Genomic DNA, 22,625 nt, shown 5'->3' on the forward strand with positions numbered 1-22,625 from the left:
GTTGCTTTGATAGCAGAAAGTAATAAAAGGACTCGTTTATGTTTAGGTCTACGCGTTTTCTTGTTGAATTTAAATTAGTTCAATAACTGGGGTCTCTGATATTCGTAAACGATAAGGTAAGGAGAAATTATGAGACATTCAATGTCTCTTCACAAATTTGGACAGTTTTTAAATATTTCTTGTTGCTTAGTAATTTCAAAGACATTATTGGTGGAGCAAAAACGTGTGTGTGAAAAACACTTTGGTGTAAAGTGGCGTCACTTCATAGACTTCAATGTAATTTTCATGTGAAAGACCCTTAACGCGTATAAATATCAGTCACTTTTGCACATTAATCATTGCTCTTCACAATCACAAAAGTGACCGATTGTGGTTTCAAAACGGCGAATTTCTCCGAAAGGTGAGGAGTTTGGATCCCTGAAATTATTATTATTTTTTTCATGCATTTATTTATTTTATGGAATTTGATAATTTTCCACGGCACACCTGACAATCTTTCGCGGCACACAGTGGTTGGGAAACACTGGCATAAATAACACTTCCCTGACCCGAATGCTTGACAAGAAAAAAAGAAGGCGTTGGCAGTTAACAGGTAGCAACACAATAACGCCGCACAGCAATTGGTCAAAGTCCTGGCATCTGTAGCCAATCAGAATCCTTGAAACAAACAGCAGTCAGTAAATTCTAGAATGTTTTACGTGCGCTGATTGGCCGGCGATGACCGATAAGCGCGTGGTGGGGGATAAAACTATAAATATTGGTTGAGCTCCCACTTTTGCATTTGTTGTTAGTGTGTTTGAATGTCTGTGCTCAAGGGGGACGTGTGCGTGGGACTAGGGGCTATTTAAATGTCATTTCTGATTAATTTATTTTAAATATATAACTGTTTTACAAAGGTATGTGTCTCACATTATTTTTTAATTTGCTGTCGTTAGTGAGCAGCCTCGAGCTAACTGTCCGTATGAATGACAACTGGAATATTTTATTCATTAATCATAGTGCTATGATACATTTTTGCATAATTATGTTGTAGAACTCTGTTGCTCAATTAGTTTGGCTGTCAGTCTAGAACTGACTCCGCTAAATCGACGAGCATATGACCAGCATATTTTTACAATACTTTTGTTTGAATAGAAGTTTGGCGTTTTTAGAAATCTGACAAGTGACGCATACGTTTATATTCAGCCTTTAAATCCGAGTATTTATTCTCTTTCAGCACTTTAAGACTGTAAACTTAAAGGATTTACACAATGGTTGCAACAAGCACGCTAAACAGGAATTCTGAGTGCCTCTCTGAATTTGCTAACGGAGGATATGACCGAGCTTGTATCGATTATGGTAAGATGCAATGTTTTTATTGCTTGCATGAGCTTCAATATAAATGTTTTGTGGAGAGTTAACCAGCTTTTCAAACAATGCCATTGGTGAGCGCTAGACTTGTTTACTGCGCTGTTGGTGCAGAGCTGCAGCAGTGATGTCAACACAGATGAAGTCATTGTTACCAAACTCATCTCCTTTGTGACTTTAGGATAGAAAGGTGATGAGGGATATTCTAGGTTTCTCAGGGGCTCACGGTCATGTAAACCCTTGAAATATAAAGGAATTAAGAAATATGGACATCATAATGTAATAAGAGTCATGTAAAGTCGTGTACATTTCTATAGTGATTTAATTTTATTCATGTATTGTTTTCCTAGTCATACTCTGCTGTGTGCAGTTTGTTAAATGATTGTTAAAAGATCCTTATTCAGTTATTGACTGGACATAAAGTCATGGAGGGGGCCTGCAAATAGGTGAAAAGGACCCTGATTGTTACTGTGTAGACTACATATTGAAAACTTGATTTTAACACCAGGATAACATGTGGCATAATTGTCTTGCCACAGTTGGCGACTTAAGATGTGCACGGTTGAATTTTTATAGTTGGCCCCTTCCATTTGATATTCATTCTCTAACCTGACCTCTTTTGTTCTCTCTCCAGAAATGGACTTTTGGGAGAGGTGTTTGTCTGAGCCTTACCTGAGTGCAGAAGTGTGTGAAGAACAGACATGTCAGCAGCTTGCCCGGCTGCTCGAGGGCTGCCTAGCGAGGTCTAAAGCCAGCAAACTACAATGTGACTATGTGCTGGTGCCAGAGACTCTGACCCTGCGGGTGGCAAGGGATATGCTCCGTCTGGCTGCGGGGGAACCGTGTGGGTTGCGGGGCTGCATGCTGGATGTCCGCCTTGAGCTGGAGGAGCAGCAGCGCCGCTGTGAAAGACTCGAGCGTCTCTCTTGCGATGCCAGTGTGGTGCCAACTTTTGAATTGACATTGGTCTTCAAACAGGATTGTGGTGGTTGGCCGAGCCTCCGTGACTTTTTACGCATGGGTACATGTTTCCCACCTGGCGCCCACCGTGCACTTAAACTCCGCCCTGGATTTCGGCTCATTAAGAAAAAGCTGTACACCTCTGCTGCTGGAATGGTAGTTGAGGAGTGCTGAATCAGACTTGCTGTGGGAGGGTTGGAGTTGTTGTGGGGTTTGTTTGTTTTTTTGTTTTTTTTTAAGGGTACAATGATGCACTATAATAGTATATAATGAATGTAAGAGTCTGCCAGAAGTGCTGCTCACGTTTTTGTAAAAAAAAAAATAAAAAAAAAATGTTTTAATTTTTTTTTTTTTTTACTATTGATATTAGAAATGTTTAGATTTTTGGGAGACCATTGGGATGAAATGGGGAGTTGGATAATTTGATAATGGGGTATTTACTGTAGTTTGTGGAAGCATTAATGCAGGTGTTCAAACAGTGACCTTGACTTTGTAACAGCCTGATCTGAAATGGTCTTTTTTTTTTTTTTTTTTTTTTTTTCTCTCAAATGAAAGGTTTACTTTTCCCAAATTTTTACTTCACATTAGAATCAATTACTTATTTGACGTGTTCTTTAGAGTTCCCAATTATTTAGATTTTGAACTTACCACTTAAGTACAGGAAAGCATTACTCTAAAACTGGCCATATTTATGAATGTATTGTGCTTTCTTTGTCTGTGCTCATGAGCATGCTACTTTAATGTATGGAGTCTTTAAAATGTTATCAAGATTTCCAACATGTCACTGTTAAACTTGTTAATGATCGTTGCCCACTTGTTCTAGTGTTCATCCTTCCAACTTTGTCACTGAATACACTTTCATATTTTTGCCAGCAGTGCTGTTACAGCAACTGAACATTTTTCTTTAAAAGTCCCTGATATAGGAAGGGGAGAGCCTTGTCTTTTTGACAAACTATTTTTTCTAAAGTCTTTGACTGAGAATTTGATTTCTGCTTCTTTTTGTGGAAAGTGTTTTTTAAATCTTAGCTTTGGAATGCATTGGTGTAGGAATTAGTCCGATTTAGATCGTGTTGTGTGAACCTCTGGATAGTTTAACTTATGCTCTAATGACCAGTGGCACCCTACACAACAGGTATAAACTTCTGGTCTAAGACCCCTTTTTTTCTAATTGTTTTCTAATTGTTATCTGCATGGTTTTGTGAAAGACCCTAAAAGTTTGTGGTCACAAAACTGGCAGCAGTTAAGGATAAAACCAGTATGCACAGTATGATTGCCTATGAACTCCCTGAAAAGATTTGCAGCATTTGTTACATTTCACACCCTGTGTGTTGGTGAAAATAGGAAAGGATGCCATTTCATATGCAACTCTCAAACTTCATGACAATCTGTGAAATTTAATTTAAGTGGCGCTCATTGGAGTTTTGACACTGCTTGCTCTGGACTTACAGGGGCATGTGTTCAGTGTAAGTGTGTAGTATCAGCAGGAGCAGTTCTTTTCTTTGCATACTCCTACTGCAAATGAATGGAACAGATGCCAGTATCCGGTAACCTTGAGACAGAGAAGTGCCTTGTTAAATAAAATGTTTGAGGTCAAACATTGTTTTGAACAAAGATCCTCTAGTTTATGTATTCTTCTCTCTAAATGGCTAATAATTTAAAACAAAAGGAAATCCTGAGCTTTTATAAATTGTGTTCATAGCCCAATACCTTCTGATTGTAGTTCATGGTTTAATTATAGCAAATTCAGTATTGAGGAACATAAAATTTTTTGGTTTTTTTGTATTAAAGCAATGTTCCGGATTCAATATAAGTTAAGCTCAATTGACAGCATCTGTGGCATAATGTTGATTACCGCAAAAATTAGTTTCAAGTTGTCCCTCCTTTTCTTTAAAAAAAAAAAACAAAAAAAAAAAACCTGGATTTCAGTAAGGCACTTATAATGAAAGTGAATGTGGCCAATTTCTGGAGGGTTTAAACAGAACTGTGAAGCTTATAATAAAAAAACACTTGCAGTAATTCTTCTGTGAAAACTTGTGTATTATTTGAGCTGTAAAGCTGTTTAAATTGTAATTTTTACAGTCATTTTGGGTTTGTTGACATATCATGGTAACAAAGTTGTAAACTTGGCTATAACTTTACACAGAAAAGGTTAGTATGTGATTTTTACACACATATCCTTTATGTCTTGTGGCTATACTTTTGAAATGGTGAGTATTTGTGTTTAAAAATTGGTCCCCATTCACTTCCATTGTAAGTGCCTCACTGGAACACTGATGTTTGCTTTTTTTAATGAAAAAAAGGAGGGACGAGTCAAAATAAATTGTGAAAATCAATATTATGCCACAAATGCTGTCAATTGAGCTCAGCTTGATTGAACCCAGAACATTCCTTTAAACATTTGAGCATATTAAAGTTTGTTAGAGTGATCTGATTTGTAAGCAGGGTTGGGGAGTAACAGAATACATGTAACTGGATTACGTATTTAAAATACAAAATATAAGTAACTGTATTCCACTACAGTTACAATTTAAATCATTGGTAATTAGAATACAGTTACATTCAAAAAGTATTTTGATTACTGAAGAGATTACTTTGCATTTTATTGCCATTTGTTTCATTTAATATTTAGTCCTTTCAGACTGAAAACATTTATACATATAAATGATGCGATTCAAAGTGCATTTGAACAGCGGTGAAACACTTTCTTATGGTGTTACATTAATACGAGCAGACAGAAATAAGTCTGGAGCAGAAGAAATAGAAATAGAAATAAACCTTGTGTAAATTGTCAGCTTTACGCTAAGCTAAAATGCTATTTCTAGCCATTTAGCAGGCACGATCATATTTTTTTATCAAGAAAATTCATCATAATTTCTTTTTTCTAGTAAGACCTTTGATATTTGGGCAAAAATCATATTCTTGATAATTCTTTTATTGTTTTCCTGTAAAAATATCTACACAAAACACTGCATAAGATATTTAGGTTTTTCGGAGAATGTATTTTTAACGTGTATTTTGTCTTACTGTACTGGCAGAGTTTTTATAGTCAAAACAAGAGAAAAAATCTACCAGTGCTGAAGAAGTAATCCAAAGTATTTAGAATATGTTACTGACCTTGAGTAATCTAATGGAATACATAACAAATTACATTTTACAGCATGTATTCTGTAATCTGTAGTGGAATACATTTCAAAAGTAATCTTCCCAACCCTGTGTGTAAGAAAGTTAACGGAAGACATTGGCACACAGCAAATTACTTGAGAGCCTCAGAATGCCTGTGTACTGCTTGTTTATAGAGCTGTGTGGAGTGAATTCCCAGGCTCAGCGATTTACTGGCTAGTCATATTATACAATTATTTGAACCGTTGTGGCCAGAAAGGATTGTGACTCATCTAGGAGTTTCAAAGAATATGACAAAAGTTCAGATTTTATTCTCTGCAAGTGTAGAAGTGTATAATTATGTACGCTCTGGCATCTATTGAATGATCTATTAAAGAGGTCATGTCATGAGGAATCAAATTTTCCTTGATCTTTTGACATATAAGTTTTCATTGTACTATAAAAACATACTGCAAGTTTCAGAACTGAAAACTTCCTCCTAAATAGAAAAAGAGCATTTATTTAAACCAAGCTGCAAAAATGACTCGTTTGGAATTTGTGGAACTTGTGACGTCACAAAGACCAAATACATCTGCATATGACTGCCTCTTCAGCAAGACATCAACACCTATTTTTGGTCATTGCACCCTTGGCCCCGCCCACTGGAGCTCAGTCAGTCACACAGTTGAAGAGAGATGGGCCTGTCATGGGAGATTCATCCAAACTGGACTTACAGAGGACACTTTCATGTGCCTGTCTGGATTTAAATGTTTTTCTACATAAACATGCACTAGGCGAATGGCTCTGACCGTTATCATACGTGTCGGGCCGCTTTTAAAAGACGCAATGTCAAGTCTTGCTTGCTTTTTATAACTAAAAAGGATCCCCCATTGTGTTTCATTCAGCTGCGCTCTCTTGCTGTTGTGCTGTTTGAAAGGCGCCTGGACCATTTTTGCACCCTTCAATGCTATATAAAACATGTAAATATCTTTGATCGTTTTGATGCGTTTCCGGCGATATGCGCCATGTTTTAAGAGAGGTACAAGCGTAACTTTCAAAAACGCATATTCTGCTGCTGCCACTGACTGGGAAAAACACGCAGTCCTGTGTATAAACAAACCGGGAAAATGTGAGATGTGCAGACCAGCATCTCTGCTTTGGTCTGTTGAAGCCGGTTGAAGCACACAACATCACGTGTGTTGTATTACGTTTGTGTATTCAGAAGATTTCAGTAGCCCCGTATACACATGCAAAAAGGTAGATTACAGAAAAATCGTTGGGTTGCCTTTACTGGTAAATGTACCAAATGTGCTGTTCACACATACCATCAATAAGGAAATTTATAGGTAATGATGCAACTTCGCATTAAGGAAAATTGCCAGAGCAAAATTGACCAGTGTTTTCAAAAGGGTCGTGTTCAAACATCTAAACCTCAAACTGGAAATTGTAGGTAATTTTCTGGAAAAGGCTGTATTTGTGAACGTGACTAGTGTGAATTGCTTGTGAAACAGTCACAATATAATTCAAGCTTTACAAAGGAACTGTTATTGAAAGATTGGGCAGTTAAAATTGGACTATTGGACGAAAAACTGTAAGTAACTAATTTCATTCATGAATATTTCATATGTCATGACTGTTTGATAGTTTATGCTGTGCTTGAGTGAACAGTTTGATATAGTCAGATGAAATGTGTTGGATGTACATTATGTGTTAACCCTGAAATGTAGTTTTAATGTTGTGTGGACTTGGTTCATTTGATTTGGATTGTGTTTCAAATATGCCTGTATTGGAAGGGCTGCATGATGTTAGCCAATCACAACAGTTGGCGTTTACACTGAAGTCTTAAAGGACCAGACAGCTTAAAACTGAGTGTTTCAGACAGAGTGCCAGTGACTGTGGAAAATTATTATATATGAATAAATGATGACTGTTTGGTACACAAAAAAAAAAAAAAAACTTTACTAACATTCTAAGTGGTCCTCAGGGAAGAAAATACAATTATATAAAAAAAAGAGTATGTCATGACCCTTTAAATACCACGTTCTGTTGCCTTCATGCTTTTTTACCACACTGAAAAAAATTACTAGTAAGTTTTTTGCAAATTTTTCATGACATAATATTGGTTTAAATGAGTTCATTTTATTTAAACATTTCAATTAATACAGTAACTTTTTCTTACAAATCTGAAGTACGTGCTACTTAAATATGTAAATTGAACATTTTATTAGAATATTTTAAATTTTCAACTTTCCTTTTAAACACTTGTTTAATCATGTACCACATGACATACGAAAGCCTTCTACAGGGAAATGTAATACATGTTATGTAATCTAAAAGACAATATCGCTGCGCACACAGACCTCAACACTTGTGCTCAAAACACGATGAAGGGAACAATCAACAGGTAATTTTTTTTTTCATGAATGGGTAAATTTAAGTAGAAAATGAACTTCCGACTTAACAAAATGAGAAGTTAACAAGTGTAACAACAAAATCAACAATAAAAACAGTGTAAATAAACGTGCAAACAGTGAAATCATGCAAGCTCATTAATTATTTAAGACCCGGTCATTCTAGAAACGCCAGCTTCGAGAAGTTAAGTAAAATTAACTTATTTTATTACCTGTGAAATTTAATCAAATTAGCAAATAAATATGACAAGGTTTTCTACTTTAGGACTGATATATGCTGACAAATTGTTAAGATACAAACAATCGCAAATTCACTTGATTAATGTATTCATTTTTACATGTTTGAATTGAGTATAATTGAGTATATTGGTATAATTTATTACCATCTCTGTAGCTCAACTGGTAGAGGATGGCGCTAGCAACACCAAGATCAAGATCCAGGTGATTTTTTTTTTACCTTGAATGCAAGTTGCTTTGGATAAATGCATAAATGTAAATATAAATGTACTTAATATTTCCAAGTTCCAAACTAACGTATTCAATGAAGAGAGTTTGTAATCTTTTCCACTATATTTACTTCACCAAAAAACAGTTAACAGTTAAAGACAATCAGTTCCAACTGTAAATCCTCTCTAAAGGTCACATGACACACATTTCATCTTTATTGTAAGACTTCTAGTTTCAGGTGCCATGTTCCGATCAAATAGTATATCACCCTTACACTAAGTCATTAAAGATGCAAATGTTATTAAACATAAAATCTTGTCATGTACAAAATTTTCCAAAACATGCGGATGTCAAGGCTAAACATGTGCGTTTGTGTCTGCAGCTGTCTGTGTGTGTCCAGCTGCTGCTGATTCGGCAGAATATCTGACAGAAGCACACAGTACACAAAGGAGTAAGGAAGCTGCTCACATACACACACAAACACACACACACACATCTTGGTACAGATATCATTATGAGGACTCTCCATAGACATAATGATTTGTATACTGTACGAACTATAGATTCTATCCCCTAAACCTAACCCTACCCCTAAACCTAACCCTCACAAAAAACTTTCTGCATTTTTACATTTTCAAAAAAACATCGTTTTGTGTGATTTTTTGTGCGATTTGAATTATGAGGACACTAGAAATGTCCTCATAAACCACATTTATAGCATAATACCCTTGTAATAATCAGTTTGTAACCTAAAAAAAAAGTCCTCGTAAACCACTTAATCCTGCCCACACACACACACACACACACAAACACACACTCACACACACACACACACACACATTTGTAGAATATTTTATCTAAATGAGGACATAACACTTCTATTGTTTCTATATACAGCTAATTATAATGACTACCTTAGAAAACTTTGTGCATTTTCAAAATAAAAATCATTTTCTGAATTGTTTTATAGTTTTGTCCCCTACTATAGATAAGTGAACTTAAGTTAAACTTAAGTTATTAAATTCTTTATTTTGGTCTCCTTTAAATTTTGTATCGTTAGAAGGATATTTGAAGGAAAAAGCTAATCATCCAAGGCAGAATTTGGTTAGGTTATCACTGTACCACATGACTAGAAGACACTGTACCCAACATATCTCGCTCCCAGCCTTGACTGTTTTGATGCATGACCCATGATATTCCAGAGAGGCACAAGTCGTTCAGTCTTGGCCATCTCGTAGTGCATGCCATGTATAAATTAGGCCTCTTGTTACACCTTGTGACTTGTACCCATAAACCTGTGAAACTAAATGTCCAACAAACATGAGCCCTTGAAATTAATGTGCCTGCAGGAGTGGTGTCCCTGTACCCATGTGTTATTCTTGTCATCTGGGTTCAGTCCACACATTCTGGCTTCTGATGTTGTTTAAATAACTACTACATTGCTGATGTTTTAATACAGTATTTTGATTTACTGTAGATGCTAGATTTTGCAACACTGAGCCTAATTGTTGGGTTGCTGAAATCATACCAATATACCCACCAAATATTATATTTCCAACAACTCAAAATCAAATATCATCCTAATATAAATAGCTGCATATCTTTGAGTGGTTGTTTGGACATTTTAAACACAGGACTATTCCTAACAGAACCGTTCCTTCGATGACAAATCAAATGTAAAATTAAGCTTTGTTGACTAATTGATATGTTATTCAACATAATATAATATGTAAGGGGTAATGTACAGTCAGCAAGCCATTTATGATGAAAATAAACCCCAGTGATCATGTCTTGTACATTTACATTTATTAATTTGACAGATGCTTTTATCCAAAGCGACTAACAAAGGAGGAATAATACATCTTAACCCTGAATGGGTTTACTTCATAATGACTGGATGAATGTACGTACATACAGCGTATTACACAGCTACTTACCGAATAAATAAATATATGGACACGAAATATCGATTTTAAGAAGAATTTGTTTTTTAATTTTTTATGTGAGAATCACAGAGTGATGCAAAAGTCTATGCTGGGTTTGACCACTCAGAATCAAGTATTCCAGAGTGTATATATTAATTCAATGTAAAAAATAATGTAGTAATCAGCATTATGCCACACACTGTCGATTGAGCTTAACATGCTGTGATAAAAGCCACATAAATATCATTTTGACAAAATGTTCGTTTAATACCATGATTCCAGATTCTATGAGATCAGGTTGCAAATATTTTAAGGAGAAAAGCCCTCAAAATGCACCACTGAAAATAGTACTGATGTTTCTTATTATAAAGAATAAAAAAATCACCTAATGGCATGGATGCAACATTAAGCAAAACTGTAGAAATGCACTTTAGGTAGTCTGCCGTGATTAATTTACTCCACAAGTAAAAGTGTCTAATTACAGGGAGTTACTGAGATAAAATAAGTAGTATTTGGCTGGTCATATGATCTAAATGTCAGACCCCATTACGCAACCCCCCCCCCTTTTATAAGGCTACTAAAATATATATTTCCTTGGGTCTAAAACTTTTGGTGTAAAAAGAAATTTATAATAATATATTACTGAGTGCAGCTTTAAGGCCCCACATTCTGGAGTCTTGATCTATGCAAAACAAACTATATGCAAAAATTCATAAAATTCATATATATGTGTAACACTAAATGCTATGTTATCAATCAGTAGACCACTATTATGAATATTGGGGGGGAAATAATTTCCCCCTCGATGTCTTTGGTGATTATGGCCCTGTTAACATTTATAAATAAATGATAAATATACTATACCTATCCTATATTTATGCAAGTCAGGATGAAATGCTAAGCAGGATGAACAGTTGTTTTGATCTGAATGTTCAGGAAACCTGCATGCTACCTCATCTGACCTCTAAGACACTTGTACGTCACTTACAAGTCACTTGACACCTCTACGTCACTTGACAGGCCATAATTTCCTGACTCCTGTTTGCTTTCCTATTTGCAATGAAATTGTTAATAAAAATAATTGGCTGCCAGGCCACATTTCTCTGATGGTAATTGGTGTGGGCATTGGCTCTGTTGACCCTATCAGATGTGTTTGATCTGGGTGCTCTCTCATATAAAAGTCACTCCAGCATACGTCACAGCACAGATTTTCCAAATATATCAAACTGCGTTTGTGTAACTAAGTCTTGGAAGATGACAAAACTCTCTATAGTTTCACTTGCAGCAAATGCTTTGTCAATTTGAAAAACAAAGAAGTCTTTGAAAAAGTGACGTAGAACCTAGGTTGAACCCCACATCATGTTTTTGTGTTTTAAGGATTTTCTAAAGTCATCATTTTACTCCCAGTGTAATTCACACAAGCGAAAGCAGTGCAGAAAAGCTTCCATCTTGTCTAAGTATGCAACGGCTTTAAGGATTAAAGATTCTCGGGGCCTGGGTATCTCAGCAAGTAAAGACGCTAACTACCACCCATGGAGTCATGAGTTCGAATCCAGGGCATGCTGAGTGACTCCAGCCAGGTCTCCTATTAATTGGCCCAGTTGCTAGGGAGGGTAGAGTCAAATGGGGTAACCTCCTCACGGTCGCTATAATGTGGTTTGCTCTCGGTGGGGTGCATGGTGAGTTGTGCATGGATGCCGCGGAGAATAGCGTGAAGCCTCCACACGCACTTCGTCTCTGTGGTATCGCGCTCAACAAGCCACATGATAAGATGCACTGATTGACAGTCTCAGACACAGAGGCAACTGAGATTCATCCTCCGCAACCCAGATTGAGGTGAGTCACTACGCCACCACGAGGACCTAGGGAACCCATTGGGAACTGAGCATTCCAAACTGGGGAGAAAAACAAAGGATTAAAGATTCTCATGATATTCTCAGGTTAATTTTTGCTTGCTAAAACTATTAGCAGATGCACTGCAAAATTCAAACATCAGTATTTTTGTCTTGTTTGTGTTGTTCATTTATCATAATAACAAGAAAAAACCTTTGCCAATTAGGTAAGAAAAAAACTTAATTCAACATATACAGTACTTTCTCAAAAAAAGTCTTATACAACTTGCTTAAGCAAATACAGCTTGTTTTGAGAATGTTTAAATATTGTACTGGAAAACAAGAATAATTTAATTTAAAAAAAAAATAATACAATTTTTTTTGCATTTGCAGTGTGTAACTCTAGAAACATTCTTAACATGAACCAGTTACTATCTCCAGGCAATTTTCTCACACCGGGTAGAGTGAATCCTGGCAAACACTCATTTTCTAAATCTGGACCAGCCATTTGAGGTTGTCTTGGGGAGAAATTGGAAGAAGATTTTGCTCTGTTATGAGTGTGTGGTGTTACATCAAATCTTCATGGGAAACATAAAGACTAGGTCAAATACAACTGGATGTCGGTCACATGAAAGAGCACTCTTTTCAAAACATTATTTTACTAAGAAATGTTTATCTCCCTTAGAAATTAAGGGCCTAATAGTACATTTGTGTGCAAGCATGGATTGCAGTGATTGGATGAATTCATGTGGCAGCACTGCAATGTATAAAATCAAGCAGATACGGGTCAGGAGCTTCATTAAATTTACACATCAACCATTAGAATGTGGAAAAAATGTGATCTCAGTGATTTTGAGCAGATGGGCTACAACAGCAGAAGACCACGTTGTGCATGTTATTAGGACCAAGTGTTCCTAATAAAGTTCTCAGTGAGTGTACTACTCTTATGAGTTACAGTATGATTACTTTTTGGATACCAGTAGTGTGTGTGTGTGTGTGTGTGTGTGTGTGTGTGTGTGTGTATAAAATGGTATCTATTAAAAAATATCCAATTATCATTGTAATGTCATAATAATTAAAGATCCATGCTGTATTTTTTGTTTATGTTGTGGTGGCACATATGACAGCTTTACAATTTTAGATATGCACTACTCGCTGTCGGCCCTGATTAATTTATTTCACGAATGTTTTAGGCTACTGATATGACTGAAGTCTTCATCACGGGTAAGTGTACATGACAATCATAGTTTTCAAATGTACTATTCATTAATTTATATGTAAAAAAAATTAATGAGGGAAAAATTACTTTTTACAAATAGTCAGCATAATCTATTTTTAAATGGGTTACTTTACACAATACTGTTGACTAAGACTAATTTAGACTAATAAGACTAATTTGTGAGCTTTTCGTATAAAAATTTCCTTGGGTCATGTGTGTGTTTGTGACTTTGTCAACAGCCTATCTCTCCTGAAGAAGCATAAGGAGAAATAGGTCAGAGCAGTCTATAGGGTATGATGAATTACAAGCACACGTATGTGAAATTTAGGATCAAGGTCTCAAGTTTCTCTCTCCTACAACTGTGTGAGTGAGTAAAGTTGAGTAAAGTGTGTGTGTGTGTGTGTGTGTGTGTGTGTGTGTGTGTGTGTGTGTGTGTGTTGTCTCAGGATCAACTCTGCAGAAAGGTACAGTAAGGAGACAATAAGTATTTCTGTTTTTGACTGGAGTCATTCTTCTTTTGTGTTCGAATGTTTTGATCCATTTGTTGAAATTTTGATGACCATGGCTAGTCTAATTGTGAAAAAAGTGCATATTAGGATTTTTTGTGGTATGCTAGGTCACATGTGCAATAAATTTAACTGCATATGAGCAGAACTATTAAGAGGATCCAGACTCATATTTGAACAAGTTTGACTCGTTTAAAAGGTCCCATTACAGGTCAACAAACTATCTACATTTTAATTAAACAAAACACGAAAGGTCTACAAGAGAGAGTCAACAGACACAATTCCTAGCATGCATCTGCCAACTTATGTTGAAACAAAAGAGCACCCTGGTCAGCACACCCAATCATGTGCTTGACTCACCCTGGCAAGCACCCCCACCCCTACAATCATATGGGCCATCTTAATTACAGCTGGAGCCGGGCCTGAGTTCAGCACTAAATCCACGTAAATAACCATATACTGTACAGCCACCTTCTGGGCATGATGATGAGGGAAGAATAGTTTGAGTTTGATTTTATTCATGGATTTTAATCAAAAGCCAAACACTCTGCCTTATTGGTAATTCATTGTCTTAGTGGCCTATCTCTCTGTATTGATTTATTTAGCGAAAAATCGCTGTATTCCTTGCTCGTCCAGAGAATGTGCTGACTGGACAATCCTACATCTATGCGATTTAATGTAGAGCACAATCTCATTTTAAATGTACTTCAAAATACAATATGTCACTATTTAAAAGCAGAATGAATAGGCTACATTTTTCCTTAAAAAATCAACCTTTTATTCTTCCAGAGAGTCTTTTATCATGCATATTACTTTGGATGTAAAACAACTGTTGACCAGCGAAATTACACAGCTGGAAATCAACCAACCAAACTCTCCAATTATCATATTAGGCCCTTTCCCACTGTAGGGACTAGTTACTTTTTCCCGGGACTAGTACTTTTCATCACTTTCACACCTGAGGAACTATAGTTCCTCTGAGCCGTTTTAAGGAGAAGGATATAGCTGCAGGCAGAGCTCCAAAAAGGGGCGGGAGCTCCAAACCACCATTAAAGACATAGGTAGCCCCTAACCTAACCCTTTCCCTAACCCTTACAGTGAGTGGAAGCAACGCCCCCTTTTGGAGTTTGCGCAACCCCCTTTTGGAGAAACCCCACCCCTTCAGGAGTAACCCCACCTTCTTTAAGAGATTCCGTGCCCATTTGCAGGTCTCCAGCCAGCAGCTATATACCTAATTGGTTTTAAGGGACATTTTAGCTCCTACTTTGAGGTAGATACTTTTGTGACATATAGGGACTGTGAGAGGTGCTGCAGTCTGTGATTGGTCAAAAACATATGATGCACAAATAGCTTTGAGAAATGCAAGGAGTCTGCAGCAGTCATTTGTAAACAAACTTAGCTGCTAGCCTGCTACTCAGAGGATTGCACTAATTTTACAATTCTCTTAACAGAAATAACATTTAACAAACAAAGTATCCAAAGAGGACCACCCGTTTCACATATGTGTGTATGTGTGTGTGTAACTTCATCAGGAGACATGCTTTAAGTTTTCATCACATCTGTACTGTTTGTACTGTGTGACTATACAGAAAATAAAGTGACTTCTGGATTACTGCTAATATCACATTTTTCCTGAGATGACAGATATAAATAATACGATTTTTATCGAGAGTGGCTGTTGAACTCCATTATAAACTAAACAGTCACGAAATCTAATTTACATGAGGGAAGTATTGCATGCCTGTTACTGTGTGGTTAACTTGCACCAGAATGTCTTTTTTAAGTTAATGAGTGAGTATTTCAGTACAGTAAATCATGTTGAGTCATAAAATCCTTTATTTTAAAAGATTGTGTTGATAAATATGTTTATAGCACATTTTCAACATGTTGTCCACTGAGTTCAGTATGTGCTACGTGGAAGTTTGACCGCCTCATCTCATCTCTTCGGCTGTAGCACGGAGCTCACGCACAGCTCACGTGCCCAGTTTAAACTGTAACATGAAGATATGTGCTGCGTCCAACAATGGAGGTAGGATGAAATAATGTGCTTTTTAAATTGTTCAGAGACCAGTTTCCTTAAAAGTTCTATTCACCCAATAAACGCTGTCATTTAAACAATTAACTGATTAGGCAGCAATTCTCCGTCTGTGTTGTTGATTGGTCGATACAAGATGACGTCACCACTGGGGCTACTTTTGTGAATGCAGAAGAGGAAAAGTCTCCTCGGGTGTTCTGTTCCTCGTAAGAGCTCTCATCTAGAAAGTTAGGTTACACTTTATTTTAGTGTCCTTGTTACATACAAGTAATTACTGATTATTACTAACAACATGTACTTACTATATGTTTAGGGTTAGGGTAAGGGGTTTGGTTTAGGGTTAGTTGCTTATAATTATGCATAATTAACTGTTATTACTATAGTCAATACATGTAATATGTGTAACAAGGACACTGTAAAATAAAGTATTACCGAAAGTCACTAAGGGAAAACTACTGGGACTGTAGGTGGAAAGAGCCTATTGACTTCAACCAAGCTTATCCAAAGAGGTACCAAAACTAAACAGACGATAACATGGCCAACTAGAGATGAAAATAGATTAGATCATTGTTACTGTATAATAAAAAAGTATACTGTGCTATACCTTGAGCAACCCTGGTCAAAATTCTGACTAAACAGTGATGAAATTATACAAATAAACAGAAACTAAAACAATGAAGCACTATTAGAAACGTGTAAACTTAGACACTTAAAGACTGCTTGTGTGTAAAAGACTGAGAGTAATTTCATTATGCATGTAACAATATAGATGAACTAATGGACACTGTAAAATTGTTCATAAATTTTTGTGAAGTAGTATGCATCACCACAAAAACTGTTATCAAAAAATACAACAGTGCAAATCTGTGGTTTACAAAGGAATTGGGAGAACTTTGCAAAGCTGAAAAACCAGCTCACTAAAGTGGTGACGGGAACCACTTCAAGCAGGCTAGAAATAAATTAGTTTACATTTAAATAAAATAATTAAACAAAAAAATCTGCTAGAAATATAAACTGAAACAACAGTTTGCCAACAAAGACTGTTCATCAGTCTTGAAAGGTCTCTAAAAATGTTATCAGTTAGACAAGGAAACAAGACACATTTTTCGACATATAAAGTAGACCACCAAAACCTCTTAAAGCAAATCTGAAAGACAAAGGTTCACCAATGGCATTATCCAAAACGGTCTCACAACTCCTCCATGGGTATTTCACGCCCTCAAAATGGACCATTGAGCCAGCCATTGTCTCCCTACCTCATCCACCATTTCAAACAGTTCCACCACCTTCTAATAGTCTGTCTTTGTTATTAAGGAATGGGATGTGTTTAACTGTATTAAACCAATAGTTCAACTAAAAATGAAATTTCTCTCATCATTTACTCACCTTCATGCCATCCCTTTCTTTGTTCTGCCGAACACAAAGATTTTTTGAAGAATATCTAAATTCTGTAGATCCACACAATGCAAGTGAAAGGTGATCAAATCTTTGAAGCTCCAAAAAGCACATAAAGGCCACAGAATAGTAAACCATAAGACTCCAGTGATTTAATCCATGTCTTCTGAAGTGATCCAATCAGTTTTGGGTAAGAACAGACCAAAATGTAACTCTTTTTTTTTACTGTAGATCCTGCCATTGCAATCTTTAGCCACGATCATGATCTGAAGCTCGATTACACTTCCAAGTGCTTGAGGCATTCACAGAGTGCTAGATGGTGCTGAGAAGTGTAATCAAGCTTTTCATTATTATCGCCAAGGAGACTGCTGACGTAGGGGTGTAAATCCCAAGTTTCATCACGATATGATCTTATATTGATTCTCTTAGCTAGCGACCCGATTTGATTGAAATTGAAATTTCAATTCAATTTTATTCAGAGGCCTGCGATCGATATTATTGGCCTGTTTTACACAATCAGTTACATTTATTATCTCACAAATTCAATCAAAATATTATTTGAATATTTTGAGCTCTCTGAAAAGTGCAAATCCAGTATCCAAATTGAGACATCCACAACAAAATAAGGTACTTCAGTTTTTTTTTTTTTTTATAATTCAGAAAAAATTATAAAAATAAAGTCACATACATGTGATCATCAATCATTTGATGACAGCTCATTGCCTTGTGGAATGAGGTTAACATTACATTGACAATTTGTCATCTCTACAACAGTCAAGCAAGTCTTTCACTCAGAGGTAGCGCCAGAGGGTGCGCTAGCCAGTGCTTAAGCACCTCCTTGAATAGGCTCAGCACTCCCATAGCACCCCCTAAAATGTCGTTGTCCACACATAGTTCATTCCAAAAGGATTGTTTAGTGTTAAACAGGTTGAAGATTAGTGGCCAGGTGGTCAGTTTATTAAGTGATGATGAGCTGTGTCCTCAATAACACACTGAAGCATCTCCTCCATAGACATCCATTAAAAAAAATTAAATAAAAAAAATCGGTTTCTTGTCACCTCACCAGTGTATCGCCATAGAATGTCTATGGGGCCGCTGTGATATGCTATTTATGCTAAGATTGTAGGCTCCTCTTATTAAAAAGATTCTGGTAAAACATCCACATGACCTACATAGGTATTGACCTCAGTACATGTGTATGTACATTTGTAAAAAAAGCCAATTACATTACATGCTTAGTTCAACCAGGCGTGCAAAATGGACAGGTTTCTCACCAAACGTACGTGGTTAGAATGTATTAATGTCAGTACAGAAATGTCCGAGTGTGATGTTAATGTCAGCACAGAAGCAACTTCAAATAGACCTACTCCTGAAAGTAGTGATATGGGGCCGGTTGCACCAGCTATACGTACGTTACAACTTAGCCTAGTTGTGGCGTAAATGGGCACTAAGTCACAATTTACGCACTAATAAATATTTGAGCGTTGCACCATTAAACTTAGGTAGGACGTTACCCTACGTATGAACTAAATATTTATGGAAGCCTCTGACCAGGAGTAATGGATGGAATAAAAAAGCAGACTCACTTAATGACATCAAAGAGCTCATGTTTTGGTTGACAGGCTTCAGTCCTCTCGACATGTATATGATGGTGTTGGCATTTACACTCATTTACATTTAGGGGAGAAAACGTTATGTAAAAAACTTACTTCTTCAGCATGAAAGCGATCTAACGGTGCACTTTCCTGTGTACGGTGTCAAGTTTCAACATATCCGATATATATAAGATATTAAAATGAATAAATGTCTATTTTTCCAGCCTGTTGTATAAGTAATTATTTATTTATTGTCCCTTATTCATTTTAGATAGTTATTAAATATTGTTATTTACATAGGCTAAATATACCATTAATGAAATCTTGTTTTATTACATATCGTATTTTAATGGGGATATAATTTATTACAGCTGACATTTACGTGAGCAAACAAGGTTTGAACATCAACTGTAACGAGATAAAACTTAAATGCATGGCTATTTAACACTTCTGTGAACAAAGTTGAAGGCTGCTTGTTGGATCAAGTAATGTAAATGTCATATTCTGCGACTATGCAGTACTTTACAGAGAGCTTACGACCTACTAGTTAAGTCTTGCCTTAAGAACAGGTGGTGCAACCAAATTAAGCACTGGCTTAGTTACAAACTAACTAGTAGTTACTAAGCCCTTAGTGTGAACTTTACATCCTAACTTACGTGAGAATTTGCGCACAGCTGGTGCAACCCTACCATGGAGTGTGAATTTGAAGAGCATCCAACGACTTCTTCAATTAGGCAATCCTGAGCCACCAGGACCGGCAGATATCAGTCAAACTCTGGAGGAAGGCCCACGACACCCAATGCTTCAAAAATATCCTGCTAGAACATTTGGGCCACAGCAAAGAAGTTTCAACAAAGGCTGATATGAACAGTTTTCTTGGTTGGAGTATTCTGTTTTAGAGCACAAAGTGTTTTGCTTTGCATGCAGGCATTTTTTTTTTTAAACATGCAGAGATATACCACTGTGGACCAGCACTAACCTCCACTGGCTTTCAAAATTATACAAAATAATCATGTTATAAGCCAGTTCAACCCAACAGTTGCAAAGAAACTTGTTGACAACCCCTCAAATGCCAAGTATACATCATGACATACAAAATGAAGTTTTCTCGATAATGGCAAGTATGTTGAGGAAACAAATCAGCGACACAATGTAAGAAGCTGGTTGTTCTGCAGTAATGGTGGATGAATGCAAAGACATACGTAAGAAAGAGCAGTTGTCCGTGGTGGTCTGCTATTTGCACAATGAAGCAGTGATTGAAGAATTCCTTGACTTTACTCCAGCAGACGGTCTGGATGCTGAATCAATACTGAAAATGATTAAAATGACACTTAGCCAGTGTGGCATAAATATACAATAGGCACCTGCGTCTGCAGTGCTACGACGGCGCAGCCGTGATATCTGGCTGTCATAATGGGGTACAAGAAAAAATTAGTCAGCATGTTCCTCAAGCCTTGTACATACATGCACACAGGCTGAATCTAGTATTAGTGGATTGTGTGAGTGCATTCAGACCGGCAGCTGAGTTTTTTTAAATGGTGCAAATGCTGTATAACTTCTTTTCTGGATCAGTCATTCACAATATTTTTATAAAAAATACAAAAAAACTAACACCAACAGAGAAGCCTGTCGAGCTTAAGAAATTATCAGACACTCGCTGGGCATGTCAGTATTCTGCATTATGGGCCATAAAGAAAGCGCTCACAGCCATACGTGCTACACTACTTGATGCAATCAGCCAGGAAAACCCACGCAGGAAACTTGACACTAGGTCTCTGAATGGACTCATTGATACACAGTTTGTCTTGCACCTGACATTGTTTGATGATCTTTTTAAAGTGACCAAGTTCATGTCAGATCACCTACAGTCACCTGACCTTGAACTTTCTACAGCAGGAGATTTAGCTCAGTCTGTTATCACTACTATTTTGAGAAACATTCAGAAAGTTCATGGGAAGAAATAAAAGACCGTGCTCAAGATATATGCACAAATATGAGTATCACTGCAGTTAGACCACGGTATGAGAAGAGACGGCCAGAGGCACCATGTCCCTTACAGGACTTTGTTGTGGAAGCAAAAACAGAAAGGATGCAAGAAACTGATGACTTGGATAACGCACAAAAACACACATTTTATCCCGTCATTGACACACTGCTGAATGAAATGAAAAGACGTTTTTCAACAGAGGCGAATGATGTGCTAACTGGTGTCTCAACACTCAATCCTAAACACAAGACATTTCTGGACAAGAAGTGTTTATTGCCAATGGCCTGCTATTATGGGATAAGTGAGAAGAACCTGGATGCAGAGTTGCACCAGGATCGACAGCTTTTGAAAAGAAGAGCAAGGATACATCATTAGCAGCACCCTTGACTTTCTCATGCCCATGAAGCCATACATAGGTGCCTTTATGGATCTGTATGTGTATGCATATCAGTCACGCTTCCCGTTACAAGCGCAAACTGCAAGCGTAGTTTCTCTTGTCTCCAGCGTCTTAAAACATACTTGAGGAACAATAGAGGGGATACCCGGACCAACAATTTAGCGGTGTTGGTCATAAACTCAACAAGGGCAAGGGCTCTTGGTGTTGAAAAGATCATTGGCATCTTTTGCGTTAACATAACAACAGACGCATATTAAAGATTCAAAATAAAGGTGCATCTTTAAAAATATATATCGATGTTTACATGTTGCATTGATGACATCACATTGTTTGTTATTTTATCTATGCATTGATCCAGATTGATGAATCATTACACCCCTACGATTTATAATAAAAATGTTCTCCTCTTAAACCAATTGGATTGCTTCAGAAGACATGGATTCAAATACTGGAGTCTTATTGATTACTTTTATGCTGCCTTTATGTGCTTTTTTGAGCTTAAAGGTTTTGGTCACCATTCACTTGCATTATATGGACCTTCAGAGATATTCTTTTAAAAATCTTCGTTTGTGTTGCAGAAAAAAGAATGTCATACACATCTGGGATGGCATGAGGGTGAGTAAATAATGAGAGAATTTTATTTTTTGGGTGAACTACTCCTTTAATTCAGCAGATGTTTAATTTATAATTTGTGTTAGGAAGCATCCCCAACACTAGGCACCATCATCTCCAACACTCTCTGATGGGACAGAAATACTCCTGTCATAGAAAAAGCACAACAGGGCATGGACTTCCTGAGACATCTAAAGAAACATTGTTTTAGTGCCATAGCTATCTGTTTGTTGAATTTCTGTTGTCCTTATTATTGCTAATGTATAACTCAACCAAGACACGACATATGAACCAAGATTTGTTCAGGTTGTCATCGGAAATGCTTCATGCTGATAAATTCACAACTTGAATATTTAATACAGTGCCTGTGTATGAACTGTATAATTAAATGATGGACAGGGCAAAACATTCCAAGGCATGACAGGATATTCCTGTATATGTATTTATTACTGGAATGCAGTTTGAGGTTTGCAGAAAAAGCACAACAAAGGTGCCATGAAACATCAAATGTTCACATAAACAAAATGCATTTGCAGTTTTCACGACTAATGCTGCCTTCATGTCTATCGGAATTATCCCACTTCCCACTTCTGAAGTGGTAATTACGAGTATGTCGTGTTCACGGAAAGAACGGTAAACATGGACGACACCAGGTTCATTTATACATATTTCTTGAGGAACTTATATTTTGACACTATAATACATATCACTCAGTTAGCTTGCTGACAATAATGGAATTTTGGTCAAATACAAGCTATTTTTATGGTGTAAAAATTTACAACATGCATAGTATGGTTGCTGATATACATAAATTAATTTGACCAAAATGGCAAGCACTAACAATTAGCTGTATTTAGA

At 36.7% G+C, this 22,625-nt stretch overlaps 1 protein-coding gene across 2 annotated transcripts; it reads left to right on the plus strand.

Moving 5' to 3' along the window:
• The first annotated feature begins 785 nt into the window (after positions 1–785).
• Positions 786–5,837, plus strand: LOC127412522 (DNA damage-inducible transcript 4-like protein). Of its 2 annotated transcripts, XM_051649003.1 has the most exons (3): positions 786–896; positions 1,217–1,338; positions 1,982–5,835. In XM_051649003.1, exons 2-3 carry the CDS (start codon positions 1,251–1,253, stop codon positions 2,479–2,481), a joined length of 588 nt encoding a protein of 195 aa, XP_051504963.1. In that variant the 5' UTR covers positions 786–896; positions 1,217–1,250; the 3' UTR covers positions 2,482–5,835. The 2 variants fall into 2 exon arrangements, with proteins under 2 accessions (XP_051504963.1, XP_051504964.1); XM_051649004.1 differs by lacking the exon at positions 786–896 and having other exon boundaries at positions 1,248–1,338; positions 1,982–5,837.
• The last annotated feature ends 16,788 nt before the right edge of the window (positions 5,838–22,625 follow it).

The sequence above is a fragment of the Myxocyprinus asiaticus genome, chromosome 2 (genome assembly GCF_019703515.2).
Source record: "Myxocyprinus asiaticus isolate MX2 ecotype Aquarium Trade chromosome 2, UBuf_Myxa_2, whole genome shotgun sequence".
Classification (NCBI taxonomy): Eukaryota; Metazoa; Chordata; class Actinopteri; order Cypriniformes; family Catostomidae; genus Myxocyprinus; species Myxocyprinus asiaticus.

Coding starts and splice junctions, on each gene's coding strand:
- LOC127412522 (XM_051649003.1), top strand. CDS start 1,251: ATGGTTGCAACAAGCACGCTAAACAGGAATTCTGAGTGCCTCTCTGAA. Junction 1,339..1,981: donor CCGAGCTTGTATCGATTATG/GTAAGATGCAAT, acceptor TTCTCTCTCCAG/AAATGGACTTTTGGGAGAGG.